At 43.8% G+C, this 27,972-nt stretch overlaps 1 protein-coding gene across 3 annotated transcripts in view; it reads left to right on the top strand.

Moving 5' to 3' along the window:
* LOC140199784 (sorting nexin-31-like) overlaps positions 1 to 27,972 on the top strand; it is a 143,484-nt gene that overhangs the window by 64,639 nt on the left and 50,873 nt on the right. For all 3 annotated transcript variants that reach the window (XR_011886495.1, XM_072262275.1, XM_072262281.1), the window contains exon 8: positions 22,754 to 22,823. Coding sequence is in view for 2 of the 3 variants with exons in the window: in XM_072262275.1 (XP_072118376.1) it covers positions 22,754 to 22,823 (70 nt within the window). In the remaining variant the exon portion in view is untranslated. The remainder of the gene's footprint in view (positions 1 to 22,753; positions 22,824 to 27,972) is intronic.

The raw sequence follows: 27,972 nt of genomic DNA on the forward strand, positions 1-27,972 counted from the left end.
CGGCCTCCAGCGAGGTTTCATCACTCTTTGCTGTCTCATCAATAAGCATATACAACAGTTCATCTCTGTGCGAAGAGAGCACACATCATAGTACAATAGTCTCTGTTTTATTATTTTACACATTGTTAAATTATTATTATGTATTTTATTATTAGTTACTATTATTATATTTATTACTATTATTTATTATTATTGCTAAGTGTGTTTTTAAATGCTGCTGTAACAAAATAATTTCCCACTCGGGATCAATGAAGTAATTATTATTATTAGTGATGCCGGTAGCACACTCACTTGAGCACCCGTGTCACACAGGAAGTACGGCCCTGAAAAGGAGTCTGTGATGAACAGTAGACAATCCTGGCAGCTGGAACTCACCGTGTTCACAGACCTCTGATGTCCCGATGTGTAGGCACTGCTGAAGCTGCAAGGCGGTGGCACTTCCTAGCATTCCTATCAAAGCCAGCGTGGTAAAAGCATAGGCCCAGTGTCATCTGTCTCATAGCCACGGACGTCCTTGTGCTGGGGGCCTTGCTGAGGTACAGAAAGGAGGAGGAATTATGCACTGCTGCCTGGCTGAGTGTAGACTATCAGCTATTTTAGCAAGCTTCCTAAAATCCCTCAAGGGTGCATTAGTGAGGGCTATGTGAACTTGATCAGGCATTTGCTGCTTTAAAAATAAAACAAGGATGGTGATTTCCCGGGAGAGACAACTAGTGGCCCATTAGCTCTGAAGGCCTAACATCGGCGAGGATGGGTAAGGAGGGCAACTGTTTGGTGTGCTCAGACTCCAGTGGTCCAAAAGTCTGTAAAGGATGAGTTTTCAGCGATTGGTATTTATCATGTTCAGTCATATGTTCTGGTAGATTCACCACTCTTGCAGCTGTGTAATTACTGAGCGACACTATCACAAAGAAATATTTGGTATTTACGACAGTGATCTCTCACAGTGCAAATTGGGCCCCAGCTTGTCCAAACCAAGCGATGGTATTTTGCTCCCAAAACTCTGGCACTTCTGAAGTGACCACATTGGCCGACATATTCAATAACTCTGGAATCCTCCTAGAGCATCGGGGTCACCAATGTAGGTTTGCACAAATAAAACAAAGTGAGGCATTATATGTTTAATGAAATCCGTAACGCATTTTATTGAACTCCCAAAACCTACACAACAAGAGCATGCTGAAAACCTTTTACGTAATAACGTCATCACGTCTGACCAGCCTCTTAAAGCCAAACCCCAACTTGATGTTGGTGGTTGTGAATTGTGTACATTTCTTTCAATTATGTTGCCCTACACCACCACTACCCCAGCAACCTGTTCCAGGCATCACTCTCCGTGTTTATAAAAAGACTTATCCGCATAAAAAAAATTGTCCTGCACATTTCCTTTAAACAACCCCTCCCCCCACGTGCTGTAAGGGAGGAGGAGTTGCCCCAGATGAGGAGGAATTCATTTAGCCAGACGGCTGTGAATCTGTGGAATTCATTGCCACTGGTGGAGGTGGAAGCCAAGTCATTGAGTATATTTAAAGTGGAGGTTGATAGGTTCTTGATTAGTCAGGGTGTCAAAGGTCATGGGGAGAAGGCAGGAGAATGATGTTGAGAGGGATTCAATATTAGCCATGATGGAATGGCAGAGCAGACTCGATGGGCCGAATAGCCTAATTCTGCTCCCAAGTCTTATGGTCTTCATTATATGCGACTGCCGATAGGGCAAAATGAATGATGTTAAATTGTCCTTTCAAATAACACAGTAACCTGGTGAGTACTGGGTAATCAGGGGTAGACAATGCAGCTCTTTCCAACAGTATCCATACATCACAACAAATAACTGAGTCAGAATCAGGTTTATTATCACTGTCATGAAAATTTGGGATTTTGTGGCAGCAATACAATGCAAAACATAAAATATACTTTAAATTACAACAAGAAATGTATTTTGTAAACTAAATGAGTAATACAAAAAGAGCAATGATAGTGACATAGTGTTCATAGGTTTATTGTCCATCCAGAAATCTGATGGCAGAAGGGAAGAAGCTGTTCCTAAAGTGTTGAGCATGTGGCTTCAGACTCCTGTACCTTTGTGTTGGTAGTAATGAGAAGAGGGGAGGAACCGTGTCACATCGTGATACACCTTTTTAGTCTTGTATTAATTCCCTGCTGGTCAGCAAATTGTCACCTTTACCCTGCTGTGAGTCTTGAAATTTGTCTGTTCCTCAACCTTTGGAGTGAACTGTTGGTTAGAAGCTGCACCAGTGAACAAAGTGAAGCCACTAAGCAGGGAGCGGAATTGTTTCTGTGGAAAGTTGGAGAAGTGGAAGTAGATACTTCCCTGATCTGGGGTTGCAAGGCAATGAGATTACCAGAACAACTGACCACTGTGGTACGTCTGACCTCACTCTGAAGAGAGGCCCAGATGGTCTAAGTTATACACAATTAGCACAATTTGCAAGAAGGTGCGGAACATCTGAGGGGAACAAGGCCCCTACACTGAGTAGCCTCCTACCTCCTTTGGATTCAGAAAGGCCTCAACAACAGGCCAACTCAGTAGTTTACCTGTGGGTGCTTTCAGGTGCACAAGATTCAAGATGATTTATCACATGTCCATCAAAACATACAGTGAAATGTGTCATTTGCATTAACAACTAACACACTGTGCTGGGAACAGCCCCAAGTGTCACCACACATTTTGGCGCCAACATGGCATACCCACAATGCTCGGCAGAACAACAAGCACAACAAGCCGCAAAGCAACAGCAACAAAATGAGCTGCATTCTTCCCTCCCACAAATGCACATACACAGTCCGCTAATCCCAAGTTGTCTTCAGTCTCCAGCCTTGGATTCGAGCAAGGGCACACAGGCATTGAGCCTTCAACTACTCCAAAGGACTTGCAGGGATTCACAGGCACAGGCCTCTAGCCAACGGGCCCCAGATTCTGACTTGAACTCCTGGCCTCTATCCTGATCACTGAATACTAGACCTCAAGCACCAGACTTGCTGATGACAGGCCCCGAGCACTAGGCCTCAAACTCCACCCCCAAGCAGGTCTATGTGTAGATGCTGGAAGATCATGGTGGAGGTTCTGCCTGCAGTGTTGAATACTGCACTCAGCTGGAGTGGCTGGGTCAGTTCAGTCCATTATGTGTGATACCAATGCTGGTCACAGTTAATTGCCCAGCAAACCACTGAGTTCAGGAGCAACTAAGGATGGATGACAAATGTTGGCCTCACCAACAACATTGGTGCAGAAATGAATGCTTTAAGTGGTTTTGAGTGGTTTGACTGGATCAAATATTGCTCTTTGGTCTTGTGCTGATTCAAAGTCTATGAGGATAGGATGAGTGAGTTGAGGGCTTTTCTCTCTGGAGTGAAGGGGGAATGTCAAGAACTGAGGTTTTTTTTTGCACAGAGTGGTGAGTGCAAGGAATGCACTGCCAAGGGTGATGGTAGAGGCAGATACACTGGGGACATTTAAGAAACTCATAGATAGCCCTCCATTTTTCTGTCATCCATATGCCTATGTAGGAGGGAAGGGTTAGATTGGTCTTGAAGTAGGTTAAATAGTTGGCACAACATTGTGGGCCGAAGGGCCTGTACTGTGCTGTACTGTTCTATGTTAGCTCGGCATATCGGGTGAAGAAATAGCCATTAAGTGAGGTTGTTAGCAGAGCTACAGGTCAGCATGTGCATTGGGTGGCCCGGGAAATGCCTGTTGGATGATACTGAAGGCTGGCTGGTAACTGAGAGTGTGAAAACTGTGGTTAGTCACTCTGCCAAGTAAAATGGTCAGGGCGAAAGCTGCAGACAACTGCACAGCTCACGGGTTGTTCTTTCATTCTCAGTTTTAATTTCTGGAATATTAGGTGGTGGGGGATGTATCTATCACCTTTTTACATTTAAGAAAGCACAAAATGCTGGAGGAACTCAGCAGGTCAGGCAACATTTCTGGAGGGGAATAAGCAGTCAACATTTTGGGCCAAGACCCTTCATTGGGACTGGAGAGAGAGGGGGAAGAAGCCAGAATAAGAAGGTTGGGGGGCGGCAAATCAGTACAGGTTAGAAGGTGATGCAGTAGGTGAGACGAGGTGAGGGGGATGGTCAGTGGGTGGAAGAGGGAGGATGAAGTAAGAAGCTGGGAGGTGATAGGTAGAAGAGGTAAAGGGCTGAAGTAAAAGGAATCTGAGTGGACCATGAGAGAAAGACGAAGAGGAGGGGCACCAGAAGGAAATGACGGGCAGGTGAACAGAAGAGAAGGGGTAAGAAGGGAGCCAGAATGGGGAATGAAAAGGGGGGAGAAGTTGGGGAGAGAAATTCCAGGAAGCTGGGGAAGGTAAGAGGGTGAGGGAGGAAGGGATGAAGTAAGAAGCTTCTGCCCAGTCCAGTCTCTGTTTGGTATTGATTGATGTCCTTCCCAGTCTCCTGAACATGACTTGATCTCGCTTGGTCACCAGCAGCAGGAGCAAGTGTAGAGCAAAGTGTGGACAATCATGTAGAGCTGCCAGTGTGGCTGGGGCCTCCACAAATGTACTCATTTGGTACCTCCTGTAGCTAATAAAGAGGCTACTGTGCATGTTCATGGTCTTCTGCTGCTGTAGTCTATCCTCTTCAAGGTTCGATGTGTTGTGCAAATTTAGTGATGTTGGGGATGCACAAGTGGCAGAACTTGGAGGGCTGTGTAGCTTGTGGAAAAAGTGAGGGGCAAAGTTATGGACAGACCTGAATATGATTTTAAAGCGCATATTTGGATATATTGTTATGTTTATTTTAACTTATTCTCTCTCAATGTTCTGACCCTCTTTGCTTCAAGTAGGTGCTGTTCTCATTATCTACAAGTGATAGGAACACAGGCTTCTCACAGGTGACACATGATACCACTAGGACTTTCTCTCAGACAAAAGCATTGATGTCTGTCGTTGGACCTCTCCTATTCCCACATCTCATCTCTGCAAGCATTAAATGTATAGGAAATATACAAGAGATTGAAGGAGTACAGAGAAAATTTACAAGGATGTTGCCAGGACTTGACGGCCTGAGTTATAGGGAAAGGTTGAACAGGTTCAAACTTTGCTCCCTGGAGCATAGGAGAATGAGGGGAGATTTAATAAAATTATGAGGGGTATTACTGGGGTATATGCAGCAGGCTTTTTCCACTGAGGCTGGGTGAGACTAGAACTAGAGGTCATAGGTTAAGGTTGAAAGTGAAATATTTAAGCGGGACCACCTTCACTCAGAGACCAGCGTGAATGTGGAACAAACTACCGGAGGTAGTGGTAGATGCAGGTTTGACTGCGACTTTTAAGAAGAGTTTGGGTAAGTAGATGGATGGGAGGGGTATGGAGAGTGTGGGTCAATGGGACTAGGCAGAATAAAAGTTAGCATAGACTGGATGGGCCAAAGAGCCTGTTTCTGTGCTGTAGTGCTCCATGGCTCTAAAAGGAAAAACATTTTCCACCGGGCCATTCAAAAATAATAAATATTCTATTATTGTTTAGCTGAACAATTTAAAACAATAATTAATTTGAGATTTGTTTATAATGAAACTGTGTTTGATTTCCCTTCTAGTAGACTTCCTCTAAATTCTTTGTAATAGCTAAAAATGGAAAAACATAAATAAAAAAACTATAATGCTGAAGAGATGGGCATTGTGCATGTAACAGCTTCTGAAAGAGCTAACTGACCTCTCTCCACATTCTTAAAATATTTTTGATTCAATTATTTTTCCATTCCCTCCCTTCAAAATTCTGCTCTGGGTCATCTTCCCCAGCATTTCATCCTGTTTAAAGTCATTTCCCAAAACATTTGGTGACCTGGCAAGTTTATTGAGAGGAACAATTTAGTTCAGTGTCAGTTCTGACTATTTTAAATTCCTTCAGATAATGTACCGAACACTGTGTGGCCACTTTATCTGGTACACCTTCTCGTTAATGCAAATACCTCATCAGCCGATCATGCGTCAGCAACTCAATGCATAAATGAATGCAGACACAGTCAAGAAGTTCAGTTGTTGTTCAGGTCAAACATCAGAATGGGGATGAAAGGAGGTCTAAGTGACTTTGACTGTGGAATGATTGTTGGTGCCAGGTGGGTAGTTTGGGTATCTTAGAAGCTGTTAACCTCCTGGGGTTTTCACTCTCAACAGTCTCTCGAGTTTACAGTGAGTGGTGTGAAAAAGAAAAAGAAATCTAAAAAATGCCTTGTTAACAAGAGAGGCCAGAGGAGAACGGCCAGACTGGTTCAAGTTGACAGGAAGACAACAGTAACTTAAGTAACCATGTATTACAACAGCATCTTTGAATGCACAAAACCTCGAACCTTGAAGCAAAAGACCACATATATAATAAAGAAGCACTGAATGTATCTTTTGAAACTTGTTCCGTTGCAGCAGTACCATGCAAAGTCAAATGCACTTCTCCTTTCACCTTAACTGTTATCACTTGGTAAGGGCAGGTAAGCTCACAGCTAACTTCACATAAAAGAAAGAAAAAGGGGAAGGGGAACTAAGTAACACATTTAAGGAGATGAACGAGGCTGAAAGGTGTAGGGAGGGATTATCAGCAGGCTGGGATCAGGCAATTGAAAGCAAGACATGTCCTGACGAAGGCTCTCAGCCCGAAATATTGACTGCTTATTCCCTTTCATAGGTGCTGCCTAACCTGCGGAGTTCATCCAACATTTTGTGTGTGTGTGTTATTCAGTGCTGAAGGAGGGAAGTGGTGTGTATATGAAACAGAAACAGGAGAACTGTATACTTTTTGGGGGGTTGAAGGGGAATGCAATTGAACTCTGAGAGAATGGAAGATAATGCAGTTTACTGAGAATCAATTTTGTTATCACTGACGTCATGAAATTTGTTGTTTTGTAGCAACAGTACAGTTCAATACATAAAATAGACTATAAGTTACTATATATACAGTATATGTATATATATTTCAATATTATATATAGAAGTGTAAAACACTTCAAATTAGTGAGGTAGTTTTCAAGGGTTCATGCATCATTCAGAAGTCTGATGGCGAGGAGAAGAAGCAGTTCCTAAAAACAGCTGAAGAGAGATGATTGGATGTGAATTTGAAAATAGACAGTGGAGTTTTGAGTAAGATGAGTTGGGATGTTGGGCAGAGTGGTGGGGCGACTATCTCTGAAGATGACCAAGCCATGACTTTGGCAACAAGTGCTCTAAGGCAGGTGTGAAGATGGATGATGTGACCGAAGTGTTGGGGAGGACAAAGAGCTTAAAGAGGAACGGGGAAGGAGGTTGCACCCGATATGTCCTGGGTCATTTCAAGAGAATTCAGAGGATTATCTCCCGGAAAATGTTCTAATATTTTTAAATTAAGAGTATTTGACCTTCCTTCACCTTTACTATGGAGACTAGCTGAACAAATAACTGGCCACAGTGCATGGGAACAGAATCCAGACTGGAGACAATGTTTGCATTATAGGGCGGTGGGGAAGAAAGACTGATAACGTGATAAAATTGGATGCATGGAATCTTTTCTGCATTAAGGCCAAGTTTGCAGGAAACCTTTGAGCAATGGGGATTAAAGCATAGACCAACTGGTGATATTTAAAAGTAAATATGGGACAAAGACCTGAGGTTCAGAGTTCAAATATGCTGGGCAAGTCGAAATAGCAACAGGCTCAGTAGATTTGGTTATAGGCAGAGTGCATAAAAGCAAGCAAACTATGGCAATACTTTGGTTAATCTCAGCCTCAGTATATTGTCCTATATCTGGGGCCTTGGGGAGGGATGGAGGGCGGGAAGCAAAGAGGGATTGGTCACAATCCTACCAATCCTACCAAGGACAAGGAACCTCATGTACATGGAGAAGGCAGACGTGCCAGCGTTCTATTTGAGTGGACTTGCATATAAAAAAGGGAAAGTGGCGCTGAGGCTTTGGTCGGACTGCACTAGGAGTATTGTGAGCAGTTTTGCGCCCCGATCTAAGAATGTTCCTGCTGGCCTTGGAGAGGGTCCAGACGAGGTTCCTGCTAATGATCCCTGGGAACGAAAGGGTTAAAATAAAGTAAGAGGATTGTTTGATGGCTCAGAGTCTGTACTCGGCTGAAGTATAGAAGTTTGAAGGGGGAATCTCTTTGAAATGGATCAAAATTTGAAAGCCATAGGTAGTGTGGGCAAGGAGGGAATGTTTCCTGTAGTGGAGGGAGTTTAGGACCAGAGGGCACAGTCTCAGAATCGAAGGACATAGAAAGAGAGGAGGAGGAATTTCTTTACCCAGAGGGTGATGAATCTGTGCAATTCATTGCCACAGACAGCTGTGGTGGCCAAGTCACATATATTTGGAGCTTAGAAAAATAGAGGGCTATGGGCAACCCTAGGTAATTTCTAAAGTGAGTATGTGTTCGGCACAGCATTGTGGGTGGAATGGACTGTATTGTGCTGTAGGTTTTCTATGTTTCTGTATTTAAAGCAAAGGATAATGTGTTCTTGATTAGTAAGGGTGTTAAAGGTTACAGGGAGAAGGCAGGAGAACGGTGTTGAGAGGGATAATAATCAGCTGTGATGGAATGGCGGAACAGATGTGGCCACATATCTTGTGAGGTTTTGACAGCGTTGCAGGGGAGAGTGCTTCACCTTGCAGGTTTATGATCTGGCTTGCATTGCCTGCAGGGGCAGTGAAACTAAATCCAGCAATGGTTTTCAAAAGGGGAACTGAATGTGTTTGAGAAAGGTTTTCTTTTCAGAGCTATGGGGAGAGCCAGGAATGTGATAGTTCTTCAAAAAGCTTAAACAAGCAAAATGAGCAGAGTGGCTTTCTCAACTGTGGGATTTTGCAAATATGATTGAATTCATTATTGGTGATGATTAGGACAAGGGCATATCAAAAATGAAAACTTTGAATTGAAATGGGGTTGACTGAAAGGATCCCCAGTCATGGCCCTGGACCCTGGACCCTGACCCCATGCGGTGGCTGCCCTGTGAATCAGCCTCCCCACGTTAATCAAAATCATGCACAGCGGTTCTCCCGTAAGGGAATCTTCCCTAACATCCCAAATTAAGTCCTGTGGCAATCAGCAAGTGGTGAAGAGGGCGGAATTGTGAGGTCTGCAAGCTCCTCAGAATCTGTGGATCCCAGATCAGCCTCTACAGCCAACTGAGGACCCACCAACAGACAACCCATTAAGATACCTGACCTCGTACTCGACTCGAGTGATTCCACTGCGATTAATACACCAGCGTGCAATGAAAATCCTTGTTCACACGAAGCTTACAGAGTAAAGATTACACATGGCAACAGAAAATGGAAATACAGCAATAAATACAAAGACAAGCACTAAACAGCACAATGGTGTGCTGGAGAATGGGCTATTTTGCATGGTAGCTGTGGGTTTTTGGGAGTAGATGAAATATGCTTATCGCTGCTTAAGCAGACTGCCTCCATGGTACTCAATGCTTGCTGTGGCTGGTTGAATAACTTAATAAACTATATCTTTTCATAAACACTTGGAAACAGAAAATTTGGCAATGGACTAGTCAGTCATGGTGAGTCTGTGGAATTCTTTGCCACAGGTGGCTGTGGAGGACAAGTCATTGGGTATTTTTAAAGCGGAGATTAATAGTTTCTTGATCAGTCAAGGTGTCAAAGGTTACGGGGAGAATGCCTGTAGTGGGGTTGAGAAGGAAAACAAATCAGCCAGGATGTAGTGGCAGAGCAGACTTGATAGGCTGAATGGCGTAATTTGTCCAATATAAGGGAAATAAAATATTTGATGACCTTGGTAACCTCCTTGAGAGTAGAGAGCTGAACTTGATTGGATTGGATTGGAGTTTATCAGTGATTTGATTGGAGTTCATACTTTCAATGTGAATCACTTCAAAACTACTTACACAGGCAAAAGCCTCAAAGAATTACAAAGAAATTCACCCATGTTACCTGCAGTCATTTTCCAGTGGGATACATGGGAAATGGCAGATTGCAGAATGCAGACATTTTTGTGGTTGCTTGGACACACTGCAAGAATTTCCTGCCGACTGTTTCCAGTGACCAGCTGTTTCACCTGCAGATCGCCACACTTGACAGACTTAGCTCCATGTTGTCCTTCTGCCCATTACTGTTTGGAGAGGATCAAGGGACTATGGGTAATCTGCATAGAATAAAGTCAAAAATTCAAAATCAAAGTCAAAATAAATATATCAAAGTACATATTTGTCACCATATACAACCCTGAGATTAATTTTCTTGCGGACATTGATAGGAAAGTAAAGAAATACAATAGAATTTATGAATAACTATTCATGGCCAAGTGGTTAAGGCATTCGACTAGCGACCTGAAGGTCGTGAGTTCGAGCCCCAGCCGAGGCAGCGTGTTGTGTCCTTGAGCAAGGCACTTAACCACACAGTGCTCTGCAATGACACCGGTGCCAAGCCATATTGGCCCTTGCCCTTCCCTTAGACAACGTTGGTGTTGTGGAGAGGGGAGACTTGCAGCATGGGCAACTGCTGGTCTTCCATACAACCTTGCCCAGCCTGCACCCTGGAGAGTGAAGACTTTCCAGGCACAGATCCATGGTCTCACAAGACTAATTGATGCCTTAAAATGCTTAAACAAAGAGTGACAAATAGCCAATGTGCAAAAGAAGCCAATTGTGAAAATTTTAGAAGAATTAATAGAATCGGGGGGAATCTCTATGAAACCTATCGGATATTGAAAGGCTAGATAGAGTGGATGGGGAGAGGATGTTTCCTATACAGGTGGAGTTTAAGACCAGAGGGTACAGCCTCAGAATAGAGGAGCATCTATTTAGAACAGAGATGAGGAGTTTCTTTAGCCGGAGGGTGGCGAGTCTGTGGAATTCATTGCCACAGATGGCTGTGGAGGCCAAGTCACTGGGTATATTTAAAGCAGAGGTTGACAGGTTCTTGATTAGAAAGGGTGTCAAAGGTTAAGAGGAGAATGGGGTTGAGAGGGATAATGAGTCAGCCATGATGGAATGGCAGAGCAGACACATTGGGCTAAATGGCCGAATTCTGCTCCCATGTCTTGGGGTCTAATGGTAATACTGAGAACATAAATTGTAGTGTCATTGAAAGTGCATCTCTAGGTTGTGGAATCAGTTCTGAGTTGAGTAGGACACTAAAATGATTTCAATTTTTGATAAAAATGTATGTGAACATCCAAGTTAGCTTAACACCGAGTACAGTCCGGTGAATCATCTTATAATGTGGCATCTGAAGCACAGGAAGTGATTGTTTTGTATCTTTTTTTGTTTGGAGAATGGAGACTTAAAAGTTTGGGTAAAATTATTTTAGTGCTTTTGTCCAAAGTTAATTCTGATAACTAGCTTTGTATACAGTGGCTCATTCACAATAAAAATATATTGCAATAGGTTTAAGCCCTTCATCTTTTTCCACTGGGATTGGGTGAGATCAGAACTAGAGGTCATGGGTTAAGCATGAAAGGTGAGATGTTTAAGGGGGTCATGCGGGGGTAGAGACCTTCACTCAGAGGGTGGTAAAAGTGTGGAATGAGCTGCCAGCAGACGTGGTGGATGTGGGTTTGATTGCAATACTTAAAGAGAAGTTTGGATAAGTATATGGATAGCTTTGGTACAGGTGCAGGTTGATGGGACTAGGTAGAATAATATTTCAGCATGGGCTAGATGGGACGAAAGGCCTGTTTCTGACTGCAGTGCTTTATAATTCTATGTGACATTTAGACCTCTATGGCTTTGTCTGTGAAACAGCAGAACTAGAGCATCACTAATATGGGCCCTTTTCCAATCAGATCTCTTTCTGAACAACATGTGTTTTCTTTCGGGTCTTGCTATCTTCCTGTCTTAAATTAAAAATTGGAGAGGTTATGCCTGTCTGTACCAATATGACTCATTCTAAGCAACTCCAGAATAGCAAGATCTTTGCAGACGATTACAGGGAGCTTTCTTTGTTTTTTACTGTTCAAAAGTTCAGCTCTGTGTCTGTGTGTTAGGGGTGTGGCTGGTGAGAGAAGACTTTTCGTGGTGGTCTGACAAGTTTCAACCTAAATTCGAAATGTTTGAAATAGAATTTTTTAAGCCCAATGCACAGGCGAACTTCATACACTGACACATTTGCTTGTGAGTTGCTTGCAAAACAAGGAATGTTCTATTTGGGCTTGGTATTTTATTGCTGGCATATGTTCTAAAGCAGTCTGACAGTCGAGCAGTCCACTTCATGAGTTGTGGGGGAGGGAAGTCAAATTGAATTGTGCACCCATTGCTACCTTATTTTCCAGGAATTTCTTATGTTGTTGCTGTCTTTGCGTTCTTCCAGTGAAATACCAACGCTGGATGGATTTAGCAAATATTTTCCTCCAAACTGGCTTTGTCTTGCTCCTGAATCACGTTTAGCTTTTATCTCAGAAAGGATTACACCTTTCAGACATGTGTCTTTTTGGATGTAAACATTATTATTTGGCATTTTACCCTAGAATTTCCTTATTGTCTGTACATTGTGTTTCACAACAGATGCTTGGCAATCATACTTATTATCGGTTTCTATTCACTTCACGCTGGATTTGGTAGCAAGCCAGTGTTTCTTTATTTAATGTCTGGGATTTTATTCTTTTTATGTTACTATAAAGCGTAGGAGCAGAATTAGGCTATTCGACCCATCGATTCTGCTCTGTTATTCCATCATGGCTGATTTATTAACCCTCTCAACCCCATTCTCCTGCCTTCTCCCAGTAAACCTTGTCACCCGAACTAATCAAGAACCTATCAACTTCTGCTTTAAATATACCCGATCACCTGGCCTCTAAAGCCATCTGTGGCAATGAAATCCAGAGATTCACCCCCCTATGGCTAAAGAAATTCCTCCTCATCTCTCTTCTAAAGGGATGACCTTCTATTATAACGCTGTGACCACTACGTTGAGAGGGGAAATAAAACCCATGGCATTCCGAAATGTTCCCAGTACATATGCTTATTAATCTTTATAACATTATAAATATTTTCCTTTGAAATTATATTATCTTCAACTTCTCTTAGCCATGGCTGGGCCACCTTAACTTTCTGGGTATTTCTGCCATCAGTGAGTATATATTTGAAGAAGCTAGAATGATTCTATAATGTTAGCCAGTTACTCAGTTACTATCGTAGGTTTTAATCTAGTTTCCCAATCTTCCATAGTAAACCTACGCCTTATACTTGCGTATTTTTTTTAACCAGTGAGTCAGTGAAGCAGTTAGTGCATCGCTTTACAACATTCACGATTGGGGTCCCATTCTTGCCGCTCTCTGTAAGGGGCTTGGATGCTCTCCCCATGACGGCACGTGCTTCCTCCGGGTGCTCTGGTTTCCTACTACATTCCAAGGAGGTTAGGGTTAGGGTTAGTAAGTTGTGGGCATGCTGTGTTAGGACCGGAGGCTTGGTGACACTTGCAGGCTGCCCAACACAATCCTCACTGATTTGTTTTGATGCAAATGACACATTTCGCTGTATGTTTTGATGTACATGTGACAAGTAAAGCTAAACTTAATCTCTTTAAAGATCGTTCTCAGTATTTGCATAGAATACTATCATATTACAGTCATTATTCCCTAAAGGCTATTTAACTCTCAGATTAATAATTAGTTCCTTCTCATTGCACAAGACTAGATCTATATTTGTCTATTCTCTTGTTGCTTCCTCAACACGCTGATCATACACCTGATAAATTCATCTTCCACGCTATTAGTGCTAATTTACAGTCAGTGGCCATGCTACTAGATACATCTATACAGCTGCTCATTAATTCAAATATCTAATCAGCCAATCAATGAATAAATTAATGCAGACATGGTCAAGAGGTTCAGCTGTTGTTCAGATCGAACATCAGAATGGGGAAGAAATGTGATCTCAGTGACTTTGACTGTGGAAAGATTGTTGTTTGAGTATCTCAGAAACTGCTGATCTCCTGGGATTTTTACTGGGAAATCTCATCCGTGTGTTCCAGGCACCTGGGTGCTCTGGGAATCCCTCCTTTCTGTACAGATGTATCAATGTAGCCATTTTTGAGGAGAAACTCAGTCAGGCAATGAGAAATGATACTGAAAAATATCTTCTTTTCCACACTGAGCAGCTAATCTGTTCCGATCCACACACGGATCTAAACTGCTCAATGTCGCTGGAGTTCTCCTCTTTGAGATCTCAACTCCCTCTGCACTCCTCCACTGGCCCACGATATTTCCCCTCTGCCTGATAACCCTAAGGAATTGCCAAAGTAGCTGGAGGAATGTAGAAAGCCTGGAGCAGGAGAGAGCAACACAGGGCACAGGGTTTATTCATGGTGAGACACAGGAGGAGCCCAACCCTGAGTCACCCCACAGAACCTCCAAGCACCAGAAAGTCCTGCTCTAGGCAGTGTAGCAGATCACCAGCAGGTTAAATGGCCTCCAGCAGACCTTTGGAGGGAGTGGCTGTAGTTTGAGGAGGACGTTGTCCCTATCACTGAGGCAGTAGCCAAAGGAGATGTCAACGGACGACTCCAAACCATGGCAACTATCATTTTCAGCTTTGCTTCTGAGAGATCCGGCCTAGTGGAGAAGAAAGCCAGCAATGTGCCCTACATGATGTACTGTAGGTTGGCCAAAATACACCAGCTGTGTCAAGAGCTCCGATCACTGGCTAAACAGTGCAGTGGGGGGGGGGAAGGTAGGTGGCGTGAAGAAGAGAAACCATCACTTGCTGAGCTCGTTAATATCCTCATGCGTAAACCTATGACCATGAGCCTCACCACGATACTGATCAGCAATGTGATGCACTTTGAGAGAACTAATAATGGTAGGGCAAATGCAATGAACAGTCTGCCACGAGGGACCGATGGAAATTGGTGTTCAAGTCCAAGGACCCTGAGGATGGCAGCACAGGTAGGTAAGGAGGTGAAGAATCGTAAACAGAAGAGCTTCTTCAGATGCTGGAAATCCAGAGTAACGCACACACAGAATATTGGAGGAACTCAGCAGGTCAGGCAGCATCCCAGACAATCTACTCCTCTCCGTAGATGCTGCCTGACCTGCTGAGTTCCTCCAGCACTTTGTGTGCATTACACTTGTGTACTGGAAATGACATTAAACAATCTTGGGTGTTTGCCTTCATTAGTCAAGGCATAAAATATAAGAGCAGGGATGTTCTGGTACTGTTTTAAAACAATGGCAAGCCCTGTATGCGGTTATTGGTTGCTATTCCATAGAAAGGGCGTGAATGCAATGGAGAAGGTGGAGAGAAGATCTGCTGGGGTGGAGAGGGGGAGGTTTCCATCATGAAAAGAGATTAGATGAGCTGAGTTTGTTTTCCTTGAAGCGGAGGAGGCTGAGAGGCAGTCTGATTGAGGTCGATATATAAACTGTATGTGTGTGTGTATCTGTCTGTATTGGTGTGTTTACAGTACCAGTGACCTGGGTAAAGAGTTTGTATGTTCTCCCTGTGGGATTTCTCCGGGTGCTCCGATTTCTTCCCACAGTTCAAAGGTGCACCGGTTACCAGGTTAATTGGTCATTGTAAATTGCCCCATGATTAGGCTAAGGTTAAATCAGGGATTGTTGGGCAGCACGTCTCGAAGGACCTGTTCCACACTGTATCTCAGTCAATAAATAAAATAAAACAAGTGACCTAGTGAAAACAAAACTTCTTGAAGTTCCTAAGACACAAGAGCAGAATTCGGCCAATCGGCCCATTGAGTCTGCTCCACCACTCTCAACTCCATTCTCTTGCTTTCTCCCCGTAACCTATCAAACTCTGCTCGAAATGTACCCAAGTGTGACCAAGGAAGAAGGTTACTGTCAGAGAGCGAAGCAACATCAATAAAATATTGTTCACATCAACATGTCTGTTGTCGATAGCATTGACAGGAACAACCGTGATGCTATCTTTGCACTTTCCCTGTAATTCTCCATTTCCTTAACTATGCACAAGCTTTCTGTAGAAAGGAATGCCCAAGATTCATATCCTCTGAGAGAAAAAGTTCCTTCTCATCGCACTCTTAATCAGTGTCCAACACCAAGCCCTCTGAGTCAAAGTGAAAGTAAATATTTTTATCAAGTATGTGTACGTGACCATGTACTGCCTTCACACCAAGGAGAGTCTCTCCTGTAGCAGAAATATATAAAGCTAGAGGGTATATGTTTAGGGTGAGTGGTCTGGGGGGGGGGGGGATGGGGGGGTCAAAGGTTTAGAGTAGGTTTGAGGATACTGCATGAAGGCCATGGACCAAGTGCTGGTAAATAGTGTCGTTTCAGTAAGTAATTGATGTGAGTGCACGATGGTCAGCTTGGACATAGTGGGCTGACGGGACTGATTCTATGTTGTATGAACACAAGGTTCTGCAGAGTAACACACACAAAATGTCAAAGAGACTCAGCAGGTCGGGCATTTTGTATGAAGAGGAATAAACAGAGCTGGAGTCTCGGCCTGAAACGTCGACTGTTTATTGTTCTCCATAGATGCTGCCCGACCTGCTGAGTTGCCCCAGCATTTTGTGTGTGTTACTCAAGGTTGTATGACTCTGCCTCTGTGTCAGTGACACTGTACTAGGTGTGTAATTGTGGGAGGGCAGGTTGTTCTTTCCGTTTAGCACACAGGACATCATGTGTTGCAGCTTCATTAGTGTGGCATCTTATTTTTATGAATGTTTAATTCTGTTCCCAGCATTCCCTTCTGCGCTCCTCATTGAACCAAGGTCGACACCATGAATTGATAGTAATGATGGAGTGAAGGGGAGGCTGGGCTGCAGTTTTATCGAGAGGACAGATATAAATATAATGGCAGCTACATCCCTCCTAGTCACTTCTGGCTATATTTAAAGTCATTCTTGATTAGTGTGGGTGTCACAGTTTACAGGGAGGAAGAGGTTGAGAGATACTGTATAATAAATCGGCCACGGTGGAACGGCAGAGCAGACTTGATGGGCTGAATGGTCAAATTCTATTCCTATATCATATAGCCTTATAGGAGAGAAGGTTTTTTTTACTATTTGAAGACATCTATCAGGTTCCCCTCAACCTCATCTGCTCCAAAGGAAACACACCTAGTCCATCTAATCTCTCAAAAGTTCAAGAGATTCTGCAGATGCTGGACATCCAGAGAAACACATGCAAAATACTGGAAGAACTCAGCAGGTCAGGCAGCATCTATGGAGGAGAATAAACAGTCAACGTTTTGAGCCAAGACCCTTCATCAGGACTGGAAAGGAAGGGGGTAGAAGCTAGAACAAGAAGGGGAACTTGTTTCCATGACCATGTCTGTTCTCGGGAGTTTTTCTACAGAATCTCTTTGCCATTGCCTTCTTCTGGGCAGTGACTTCACAAGACAGGTGACCCCAGCCATTATCAATACCGTTCAGGGATTATCTGCCTGGCATCAGTGGTCACATAACCAGGACTTGTGATATGCACCAGCTGCTGATACGACCATCCACTATCAATTCCCAAGACTTCATGTGACCCTGATCGGAGCGCTAGGCAGGTGCTACACCTTGCCCAAGGGTGACCTGCAGGCTAGTGCAGGGAAGGAGCCTCCTTTGGTAGAAATGTATCTTTGTCCTTCCACCCAGGAATAAAGTTAATCCTTGATTTAAAAAATAATCTGTGGGAAATCTATTTTGAAATTTAAAGAGAGCTTTTGTTAAGTTAACACAGTACTGCATTGCCATAACATATTAAGGTATGACATATAGCATGTGAGTTACAATTAAAGTCTAGCAACGAGTATTTTCTTATCAATTGGTTATTGTAAATTACTGCTCAGTAATTCAGTAACAGCGCAAACTGGAACTATAAGCCTAAACTAAAAAAGAGAAGCAATGCCATTGGTTATTAAGGAAGTAAAATGGAGAACTGAGAAAGAGGATTTAGAAATATTGATCTTGATTTCTATAGCAGAACAGTAGTTTTTACATTTTCAAGAAAAGAAAACCAAGTAAGTTTCAATTCAGGTGCACTGTTCTACTGAGCCGGGTTGCTTATCCTGGTTTGCGGAAAAATGTGGTCAGAATGAAGTTATCTACATAGGTTTTTGCAGTTAGTTTTTGAGTTAGTTTGAATGTTGGTTATTCGTTTTCTTTGTAGACTGGCGAGGTTTTACCTTGTCAGTTTGAGCTCACCAAACCCCACCTTACCCTCAGAACCAAGAGGTGCTGCACTTTTAAGTGCAGTCTGAAGGTATCGATGAAAGCCTAGTTTATCTGCATTCCCAGCAAATAAATCGATCTTTGGTGTGGCTCAAATAAAAAACAGAAAATGCTGGAAATACTCGGGCAGGTCAGGCTGAGAAACAGAGTAAACGTTTCAGGTCAAAGACCCTTTTGGGAAGGAGAGACCTGAATCTTCTTGTAAACATAGAAAATAGGTGCAGGAGTAGGCCATTTGGCCCTTCGAGCCTGCACCGCCATTCAGTATGATCATGGCTGATCATCCAACTCAGAACACTGTACCAGCCTTCCCTCCATACCCCCGATCCCTTTAGCCACAAGGGCCATATCTAACTCCCCCTTAAATATAGCCAATGAACTGGCCTCAACTGTTTCCTGTGGCAGAGAATTCCACAGATTTACCACTCTCTGTGTGAAGAAGTTTTTCCTAAAAGGCTTCCCCTTTATCCTCAAACTGTGACCCCTCGTTCTGTGCTTCAGGGAATGTGAGTGAGGGGGCAGTATCTATGATGGGGTAGAACTGGAGATCGGTAGTGAACAAGGTCAGTGAGTGAGTGGGCGCAAAAACATAGATAAGGGAACATAGTCAAGGTCAAGTTTATTGTTATCTGTGCATGTACCTGTATGAACAGGTGCAATGAAAAATGTCATTTGCAGCAACATCGTAGGCATAGAGCATTAGATAGGCATCATCCACAGGAAATCTGTAAAGATAAATAACACAGGAGTTCTACAAAAAAAAGAGCTCTTTTAGAACAGGAAGGTCAATTTTAGTGCAAAGTGAACAAAGTAGTCATTAAATGCACAAAAAGCTGGATTCTGCAGGTCAGGCTGCATCTCTGGAGGGGAATAAACAGTTGATGTTTCGAGCCAAGACACTTCATTGGGACTGGAGAGGAAGAGAGTGGAAGCCAGAACAAGAAGGCGGATTTGTACTCCTCCCTTCTCCCCCACTTTCTTATTCTGGCTTCTTCCTCTTTCCTTTCCAGTCCTGATGAATGGTCTCCACCCAAAATGTCAACTGTTTATTACTCTCCATTGATGCTCTCTGACCTGCTGAGTTCCTCCAATATGTGTTCTGAATTTCCAGCTTCTGCAGAATCTCTTGTATTTATGACACCCTCTTCCACCTTGGTTAGAAAGCCTGCCATTTATCGATATTGCTTGGCTTCTTTTTGCTGTTTGTGCCACACGATAAGGCATTAAGTTTACAAGCAGTCAGCTCCAGAGTCCCTCTGGGAGCAGATTGAGGCAACCATTTTGTTTGTATCTCGAAGATTGTGAGTGAACAGCCTTTTTCATATCTAGCCGCAAATTCTCAATTGGATTGAGGTCTGCACTCTGACCAGGCCACTCCAGGACATTAACTTTGTTGTTTTTAAGCCATTCCTGTGTAGCTTTGGCTTTTTGCTTGGGGTCATTTTCTTGCTGGATAACAAATCTTCTCCCAAGTCGCAGTTCTCTTGCAGACTGCATCAGGATTTCCTCCAGGATTTCCCTGTATTTTGCTGCATTCATTTTACCCTCTACCTTCACAAGCCTTCCAGGGCCTGCTGCAGTGAAACATCCTCACAGCATGATGTAGCTACCTCTATGCTTCATGGTAGGGATGGTGTGTTTTTGATGATGTGCAGTGTTTGGTTTATGCCAAGCGTAGTGTTTAGTCTGATGGGCAAAAAGCTCAATTTTCGTTTCACCAGACTATAGAAGCTTCTTCCAGCTTACTTCAGAATCTCCCACATGTCTTCTGGCAAACTCTAGCCGAGATTTCATGCGAGTTTTTTTTCTACAGTGGGTTTCTCTTTGCCACTCTCCCATAAAGCTGTGACTGGTGAATCATCTGGGCAGCAGTTGTGTGCACAGTCTCTCCGTCTCAGCGACTGAAATTGTAACTCCTGCAGAGTTGTCATAGGTCTCTTGGTGGCCTCCCTCACTAGTCCCCTTCTTGCATAGTCACTCAGTCTTTAAGGACGGCCTGCTCTGGGCAGATTTACGGCTATGCCATATTCTTTCCATTTCTTGATGATTTGACTTAACTGCACTCCAAGGGATAATCAGTGACTGGTAAATTTTCTTGTATCTATCTCCTGACTTGTGCTTTTCAATAAATTTTTGCGGCGTTGCTTGGAGTGTTCTTTCGTCTTCGTGGTGTAGTTTTTGCCGGGATACTGACTCACCAGCAGTTGGACCTTCTAGAGACAGGTGTCTTTTTGCTACAATCAATTGTATCACCTTGACTAAACATGGGGATCTCTATTTAATTAATTATGTGGCTCCTAAAGCCAATTGGCTGCACCAGTGATGATTTGGTGGTGGATACTTATACAATCAATTATTTTGTGTTTTATATTTGTAATTAATTTACATCAAACAGTGATGTTGTGGGGATGGAACTGGACACTCTGACGGTGGTGCCTGAAATGAGGATGCTGTCCAAGTTGCATGCCATTTTGGACAATATCTCCCATCCACTACATAATGGACTGGTTGGGCACAGGAGTACATTCAGCCAGAGACTCATTCCACCGAGATGCAACACAGAGCGTCATAGGAAGTCATTTCTGCCTGTGGCCATCAAACTTTACAACTCCTCCCTTGGAGGGTCAGACACCCTGAGCCAACAGGCTGGTCCTGGACTTATTTCCTGGCATAATTTACATATTACTATTTAACTATTTATGGTTTTATTACTGTTTATTATTTATGGTGCAACTGTAATGAAAATCAGTTTCCCCCGGAATCAATAGAGTATGACTATGACTATGACTTTATAGAGATCGGTTTTGCACTTCGACATGGCAGAGTCTTTTTCTGATCAGTGTCAAAAAAAAGCCAAATTAAATTTGAAGTAATTCAATTTCACTATTTTTTACCCTCCCAAAGCTGCCCACGAGCAAATTCAGGCAAAGAGTATTTTCTTATTGTTTATCTTAATTTTCATCTCTCGCGTTGCGCACAGTTGCCTGAGTGATAGGAAGAAGAGGGTGGTAGTGGACGGGTGTTGTTGTCTGTACCAAGTGGCCTACCTTGGGGATCAGTGCACTCAGTGGTGACTCTGTTGGGTACAGGAGGTAGCTAGTACAGTGCTCACTGAGTGTAGATCCATAACAGGTGATTGGCCAGCTGCCAGCTCAGTGATTGGCAGAATATGTCCCTGGGCCAAATGATCTACTCTGTTCCATTGAAGGTGTCCTCATACTTGTCTGTGGGTGTAGTGTGTAACCTAATGGCTCTTCAGGAGATTGAAGATAATCTTGTGTGTCGCTGTAAACAGGAAGGTATAGTTCTTAAATTTTTCCTTCATGATAAAATTTCTCTTTGGCATAGAAACATGGGGCATGGATTGAGATTCAGATTTATTTAACATGGGATGTGTCATTTGTGTTAACAACCAACACAACCGAGGATGTGATGGGGGCAGCCCACAAGAGTCGCCTCCAATTCTTTCGCCAACGTAGCATGCCCGCCATGCCCAGCAGAACAACACAGAACACAGCAAAACAGAACATACCGAGCAATGAAATAACAACAGCAAAACAAGCCACATTCCTCTCTCTCACCTTGTTTCCCCCCCCCCACATACTTACAAAATCCTCTAAAGCCAGGACAGGCTATCTTCAGCCTCTGGCCTTCAGTGGACGCATGGATTCTCAAACATTGGGCTTTCAACTTCTTCAGCGGACTTGCAGAAATTCACAGACTGAGGGCTCCAGGCATCGGGCTTCAACTTCTGAACTTCCGATCAACCTTTGGGCTTTGGTCTGCAACTTCCAATCAACCTTCAGTCTTCGATCTTCGGTGTCAACCGGGACTCGCTGGCGACAACAAATGGGCACCCTGGGTCAGAACCCAAACTCCAGCCCCGAGCTCTGGACTCACCGATGACAGGATCCCAAATACTAGGCCTTGAAAGTCAGTCCCGCCGACTCGCGTACTGAGGTGGTCACCACCCCTCGTGCCTCCTGCTCACACCGAACTCCAATCCCAGAACACACTGACAACTCGCTGACATGGGAACATCTGGTCAGCCAGATTGCTAAGAAAGTCTGAAATAAGATTTAGACAAAACAATTGCACCTTCCAAACCAAAGTACAAAGTGAACTGAAGAACCGTGAGAGAGGAACCTTGCAGTCCACCTTCAGTTCCTGCTTGTTAATCTAACATTTAAATAAAATGAGTTCTCAAAGTATTGTAAATATGTTAAAGTAGAGCTCAGCAGAATCAAAGTAGAAAATAAAACCACAAGATGAAAACCTGCGGAAAGGAAACGTAGAGACAAGTAAGACTTCTATTTGTGCACTTTCTCAATAAGCTGCTGCCAAATTATCTACTTTTATGCTGGTTGCAAAGTCATATTTAAGAGTAAAATTTTCCAGCGGAAGCCTTGGAGTGTTAGATTCAATGTATTCTGTTCAATCCTGCCGAAGGGATTCGATCTGAAACATCAACTGTACTCTTTTCCATCACAGCTGCCTGGCCTGCTGAGTTTTTGTGTGTGTTCCAGCATCTGCAGATTTTCTCTTGTTGGTGAATGAGCCAAGTTTATTTTGTGTTTTGAAGTTTTGCCTTGTAGTTGAACTGCCTGTCTGGCTAAATCACTGAGAAACATGTCCATTTTTTGCAGTTACTTGGATCCTTTGAAGGATAGACTACTGATGGGAAGTATTGCTGGAGTCCTCCTATTGTACAGTCAGGTAAGGGAATTAAAATTCTGCACACATCAGCAGCTATGTCGTAAATACTCTGACTACAATTAGAACGGGTTGTGTAAAGGCCAATGGAATATAAAAAGGATATGGAAAATATTGAACAAAAAGACAGTTTCCTACATAAACCTGGCACAATAAGTAGCCTTGTGGAGACTGAGTTTAATATTCTGTAATGGATGACTAGTTCTAATAATACTATGTAAAGATAACACTGCTTTTTCTGCCTCCAAATACAACTTTGACATTTCACAGCAAAAAAAGAAGATAGATTTATCTCTACAATGAGTAGAATTTAAATAATGTGTGTTACAATGTTGAGTTTCCTGTTTTCCTCAAAGAAATGGTGAACTTCAGATAGATTTTCTGCATTCTGCTAAGTTGAGAAGAACATCAAGCAATGAAATACATTTCAATGTTATGGACAGAATATCTGATTGTACAGGTGGAGATGAGTCCACAGCCAGATCAGCCATGGTATTGAATGGTGGAGCAGGCTCGATGGGCCAGATGGCTGACTCCTGCTCCTATTTCTTATGTTCTTATATTACATTCATCTAGCTTTCACTTCTGCTAAACAGTCCTTCGGCGGGGTGGGGGGGCACAGTAACTTTTCTTGTGCTCTTTTTACGGGAGGTCGCACATCCATAAAGGAGGTTGCCTTGCCCAACACCAGCGCAAGGAATGAATAAGTCAGGGTCATCAAGAGATTTTGCACCAGAACACTCTCTTCAGTCCCAACTATCCACGATCTACTTACACTAACCGCATATTAATCTTTTCTCCATTCTCCCCACACTCTCATCAGCTTCCCCAGATTCTAACCCTCACCTACAGATTGAGACTTTAAGATACAGGAGCAGATTTGGTGGGGGGGCATGGTAGAACAGTAGGGGGTGGGGAATCATGGTTGGGAAAAGAGGAAGGAGGAGGGGGAGGGAGCAGGAAGCACTACACAGACATTCTGTCATGATCAAGAAACTAATAGTTTGTTATCAAATGTCCTTGCCTGGTGTCTCAGGGCTGTGTGTGTCTGCACCTGTTCCATCCACCGGCCCCTTGCTCTCCTCGTCTGCCACCAGCCTCACCCGCCTCCTGCGGCACTCCCCCCTCGCCATTCCCAACATCCTTTGCTCCTGCCCAATTTACAGGCTCGCTCTCCACACCGCGCTGACAAATACAGTACAATGCAAAATCCTTAGGCACCCTGGCTGTATACGTGCCTGACTTTTCGTACAGTATGTGTGTAGATAGCCATTCTTTTAGGGTTTTTCAAGAGCTTAAGTTCAAGTTGATTGCCTGTACATGTATACAATCAGTTGGACCACCGTGCACCCACAGTACATGTATCACACACAGCACATCAAACAAAATATTACCACAAACAAGTTAATAAACTATAGTTTAAAATGCATGTGAATTCTGCAGCACAGGTAAAAGGTAAACAGTAATCTGCTTGCTGTGCTAGTGACGAGACCTCAGTGCTGACAGGGTATTCATAGCTCTCTCGGCCTGGGGGGGGGGGGGTGGAGGAAACTGTTCCCCATTCTGGCAGTCCTGGTCCTGATGCTCCTGTACCTCCTTCCTGATGGTAGTGGGTCAAAGAGGTCGTGGGATGGGTGGCTGGAATCCTCAGCAATGCTTTGGGCCCTTCGTCTGCAATGCTGCCAGTAATTGCCACAAATAGTGGGGAGGGAGCCCCTGGGCAGGTCTTAACTGTCCTCTGTAGCGGCTCCGCCATTTCTGTACCGCACATCGATGCAGCCAGAGAGGACGCTCCTGACTGTGCTCCTGTAGAAAGTTGTTAGAGTGAGGGCAGGGAGCTTTGTACGTCTCATTCTCCTCGGCAAGTGTAGACACTGCTGTGCCTTCTTGACTGATCCGAATCAGAATCAGGTTTAATGTAGTGTTCATGGGTTCCATGTCCATTTAGAAATTGGATGGCAGAGGGGAAGAAGCTGTTCCTGATTTGAAGAGTGTGTGCTTTCGCAGGGTACCAAGTGTCGTGGGGATCCTCAGAGCTGTGGTTTTACTCTCCCTTTTAAAGCCAGCGTAAAAGGCGTTGAGCTTCCCTGGGAGAGAAGCACCTCTGCCATTCATGGTGTTCGGTTTCACTTTGTAGGAAGTCACGGGCGGCAAACTCTGCCAGAGTTGACATGCATCCAATTCCACCTCCAACCTCATTCAGAATTGTTCCTTAGATCTTTAAATAGCCGTCCGCAAGTCATACCCGGTTTTCTTGTACCCACCTGGGCTGCCAGACTTGAATACCACAGATCTAGCCACCAGCAGTCTCTGAACCTCCTGGTTCATCCACGGCTTTTGGTTTGGGTATGTACAGTAAGTTCTCATTGGCACACACTCCTCCACACAGGTTTTAATGAAGTCAGTGACAGCTGTGGCGTACTCATTCAGACTCGAAGATGAATCCCTAACTGCAGTCCAGTCATCGATTCAAAGCAGTCCTGTAGGCGCTCCTGCACCTCCCTTGTCCATATCTTCGTGGCCCTCTCTGCTGATGCTGCAGGCTTCAGTCTCTGTCTATATATAGGGAGTAGAAATATAGCTGGGTGATCAGACTTTCCAAAGTGAGGGTGTGGAATAACATGGTAGGCACTCTTGATGGTGGTGTAACAGTGGTCCAGTGCATTGTTTCCTCTGGTACTTCAAGTGATTTGTTGGTAATAATTATTTAGAGACCTTTTCAAGCCGCCCTGGTTAAAATCCCCCAAGATGGTGGTGAAGGCGTCAGTGCGTGCTGTCACATCGCTCAGTTGGTCTAGAGCCTGCTTGGCATTGGCCTGAGGTGGAATGTACACTGCTACCGAAGTGATCGCTGAGATCTCCCACAGCGGGTAAAATGGGCGGCACTTGCTTGCGAGGTGTTGCAGGTCGGGTGAACAGGACTGGGACGGCATCGCCACATTTGTACACTTTGAAGAGTTGATCATGAAGCCTACTCCTCCTCCCCTGCCTTCGAAAGACTCGGCTGTCCTGTCTTGGTGGTGTATTGTCAGCCCATCAATCTGGATTGCTGAGAACGGAACGGAAGGGGTTAACCAAGTTTCCGTGATACAGACCATGCAAATGGTCCTAATGTTTCTCTGATTCAGCACGCTAGCTCTGAGATCTTCAATTTTATTTACCAGAGACTGTACATTTGCCAGCAAGATAGCCGGTAATGGGAGTCAAAAGCTATGCTTCTATTAGTCTAGCTCGGCATCCCCTTTTCCACCCACTTAAAGGGGAAGTACACTATCAACCAAAGTCCATTCATAAATATCTTTAGTCACTTTAAAATGACGCTACTAACTGTACAGACCTTAGATGTAGTTGTGGTTCTCAGCTGTAGCACACTGAAGTATTTGTTCGTGGTGCCGGGAAGTAATGAGGAGGTGTTGGTGGTCCACGTCCATTATGTGCACACCGAGGAACTTCGTGCTCTTCACTCTTTCTAAGGCAGGGACATCGATGTGCAATGGAGAGTGGTTGACCTGTGCCTTCCTGAAGTCCATAATCAAATCACAAAGAAGAGAAAATCAGCAGATGCTGGAAGTCCGAGCAACTTGTACAAAGTGCTGAAGGAACTCAGCAGGCCAGGTAGCATCAATGGGAAAAAAAGTCCAGTCAAAATTTCGGGCCAAGGTCCTTCTTTTCCCATAGATGCTGCCTGGCCTGCTGAGTTCCTCCAGCCTTTTGTGTGAAGTCAGTAATCATCATTTTTGCCTTGTCCATGTTGAGACTCGGGTTGTTGTTCTCACATCCTTTAATGATCCTCTCTACCTCCTCTCTGCGTGTTGACTCATCATTGTTGCCGATGAGGCCAGCCACTGTGGTATCATCACTGAACTTGACGCAGTTTGAGCTGGATCTGGCAGTCCAATCATGAGGTAGCAGCGTGAACAGCACTGGGCTGAGCAAACAGCCCTGTGTTATGTCAACCTATAAGTTCCATTGTCCACATTATATAAACTTTGCTTTGGTATATTGACATTCTGAAATTAGAGCTCCTCCCACAACAGCACCTCTACTGGCTGGAGAACATATTTACTCCGGCACTTGCCTTTAATGATTGTAGCTCTGGGATTTCTTAATGGAAAATGATGATGGAAACCGCATGGTGATGAAAGAGTTCACGTGATCTTTTTCCAGCAAATAGCTAACATGCAGAATGCACATTTCTACTTTGTTCTGCTGCTTTAATGTGTGCAGTTCACTTTGAAAAGGCCAACTGTTGCAAAGAGTTGTAGAATCTTAAGCAAATTCCATGTGATTCAAATTTGTCACAAGTGTTTAAAACAAAAACATTGAGTAAAGGGATCAGCTTTTCCCTGAAATTTTGTTTCGAATGTTATTATTTTTTCCTGTAACAATTGGGCACATCTAGGTATGAGTCACCCCTGAGAGGTAATTTCTTCACATGGATGCACAGGTAATGGCAAATTCATAATGTGTTTCCTGTTGAAGAGGTTAAGCATCATAGAGTCCACTGTGATGCGTCACTTTAGACTAATCCTATCTCAATTCTATCTTGTTTTCTTACCCTTTCCTCTCCACTCCATTCCCACTAATTCCAACTCCACCCCGCACCCCTCTGCGCATCTCCCCGATTCTGTCATTCGCCAACACACGATTTACAATGGCCGGTTTCAAGGATTCTACAACTCAAGTTCAAGTTTAATTATATATATGTACTTCATAGACACATAAAGACACGTGTATACTTTGATATTAAATTTATTTTGAACTTTGATCTTTGAATTATCATTCAACAATACATGAATATAGCCAAACAAAACAGCAGTTCTCTGGGGCCAAGGTGCAAAGCACATTGGTAGTAGCACACAACATGCTGCACAAATAGCACATCTAGTTAGGACTGCAGAAAAAACACAAGCACAAAGAAAAATATATACAGCCCAAGTTCCTGACTGGCATGATTGGTGGCAAGTTGCCCTGCTCCAGCTTGTTCTTCCACCAAGCAAACACTAGAGGGCAGCACCAGTGGGAAAGACGTAGTACAGATTCTAGCGCTCCTACAGAAGCCTCTGCCACATGCCTCCAGTGCCTCTTACCCTGGGCAACTGTAACAGGAGACCCCTACACCTCACCACAACCGAGGCAACGCAGCTCTCGT

This window comes from Mobula birostris, chromosome 1 (assembly GCF_030028105.1).
Source record: "Mobula birostris isolate sMobBir1 chromosome 1, sMobBir1.hap1, whole genome shotgun sequence".
Taxonomy (NCBI): domain Eukaryota; kingdom Metazoa; phylum Chordata; class Chondrichthyes; order Myliobatiformes; family Myliobatidae; genus Mobula; species Mobula birostris.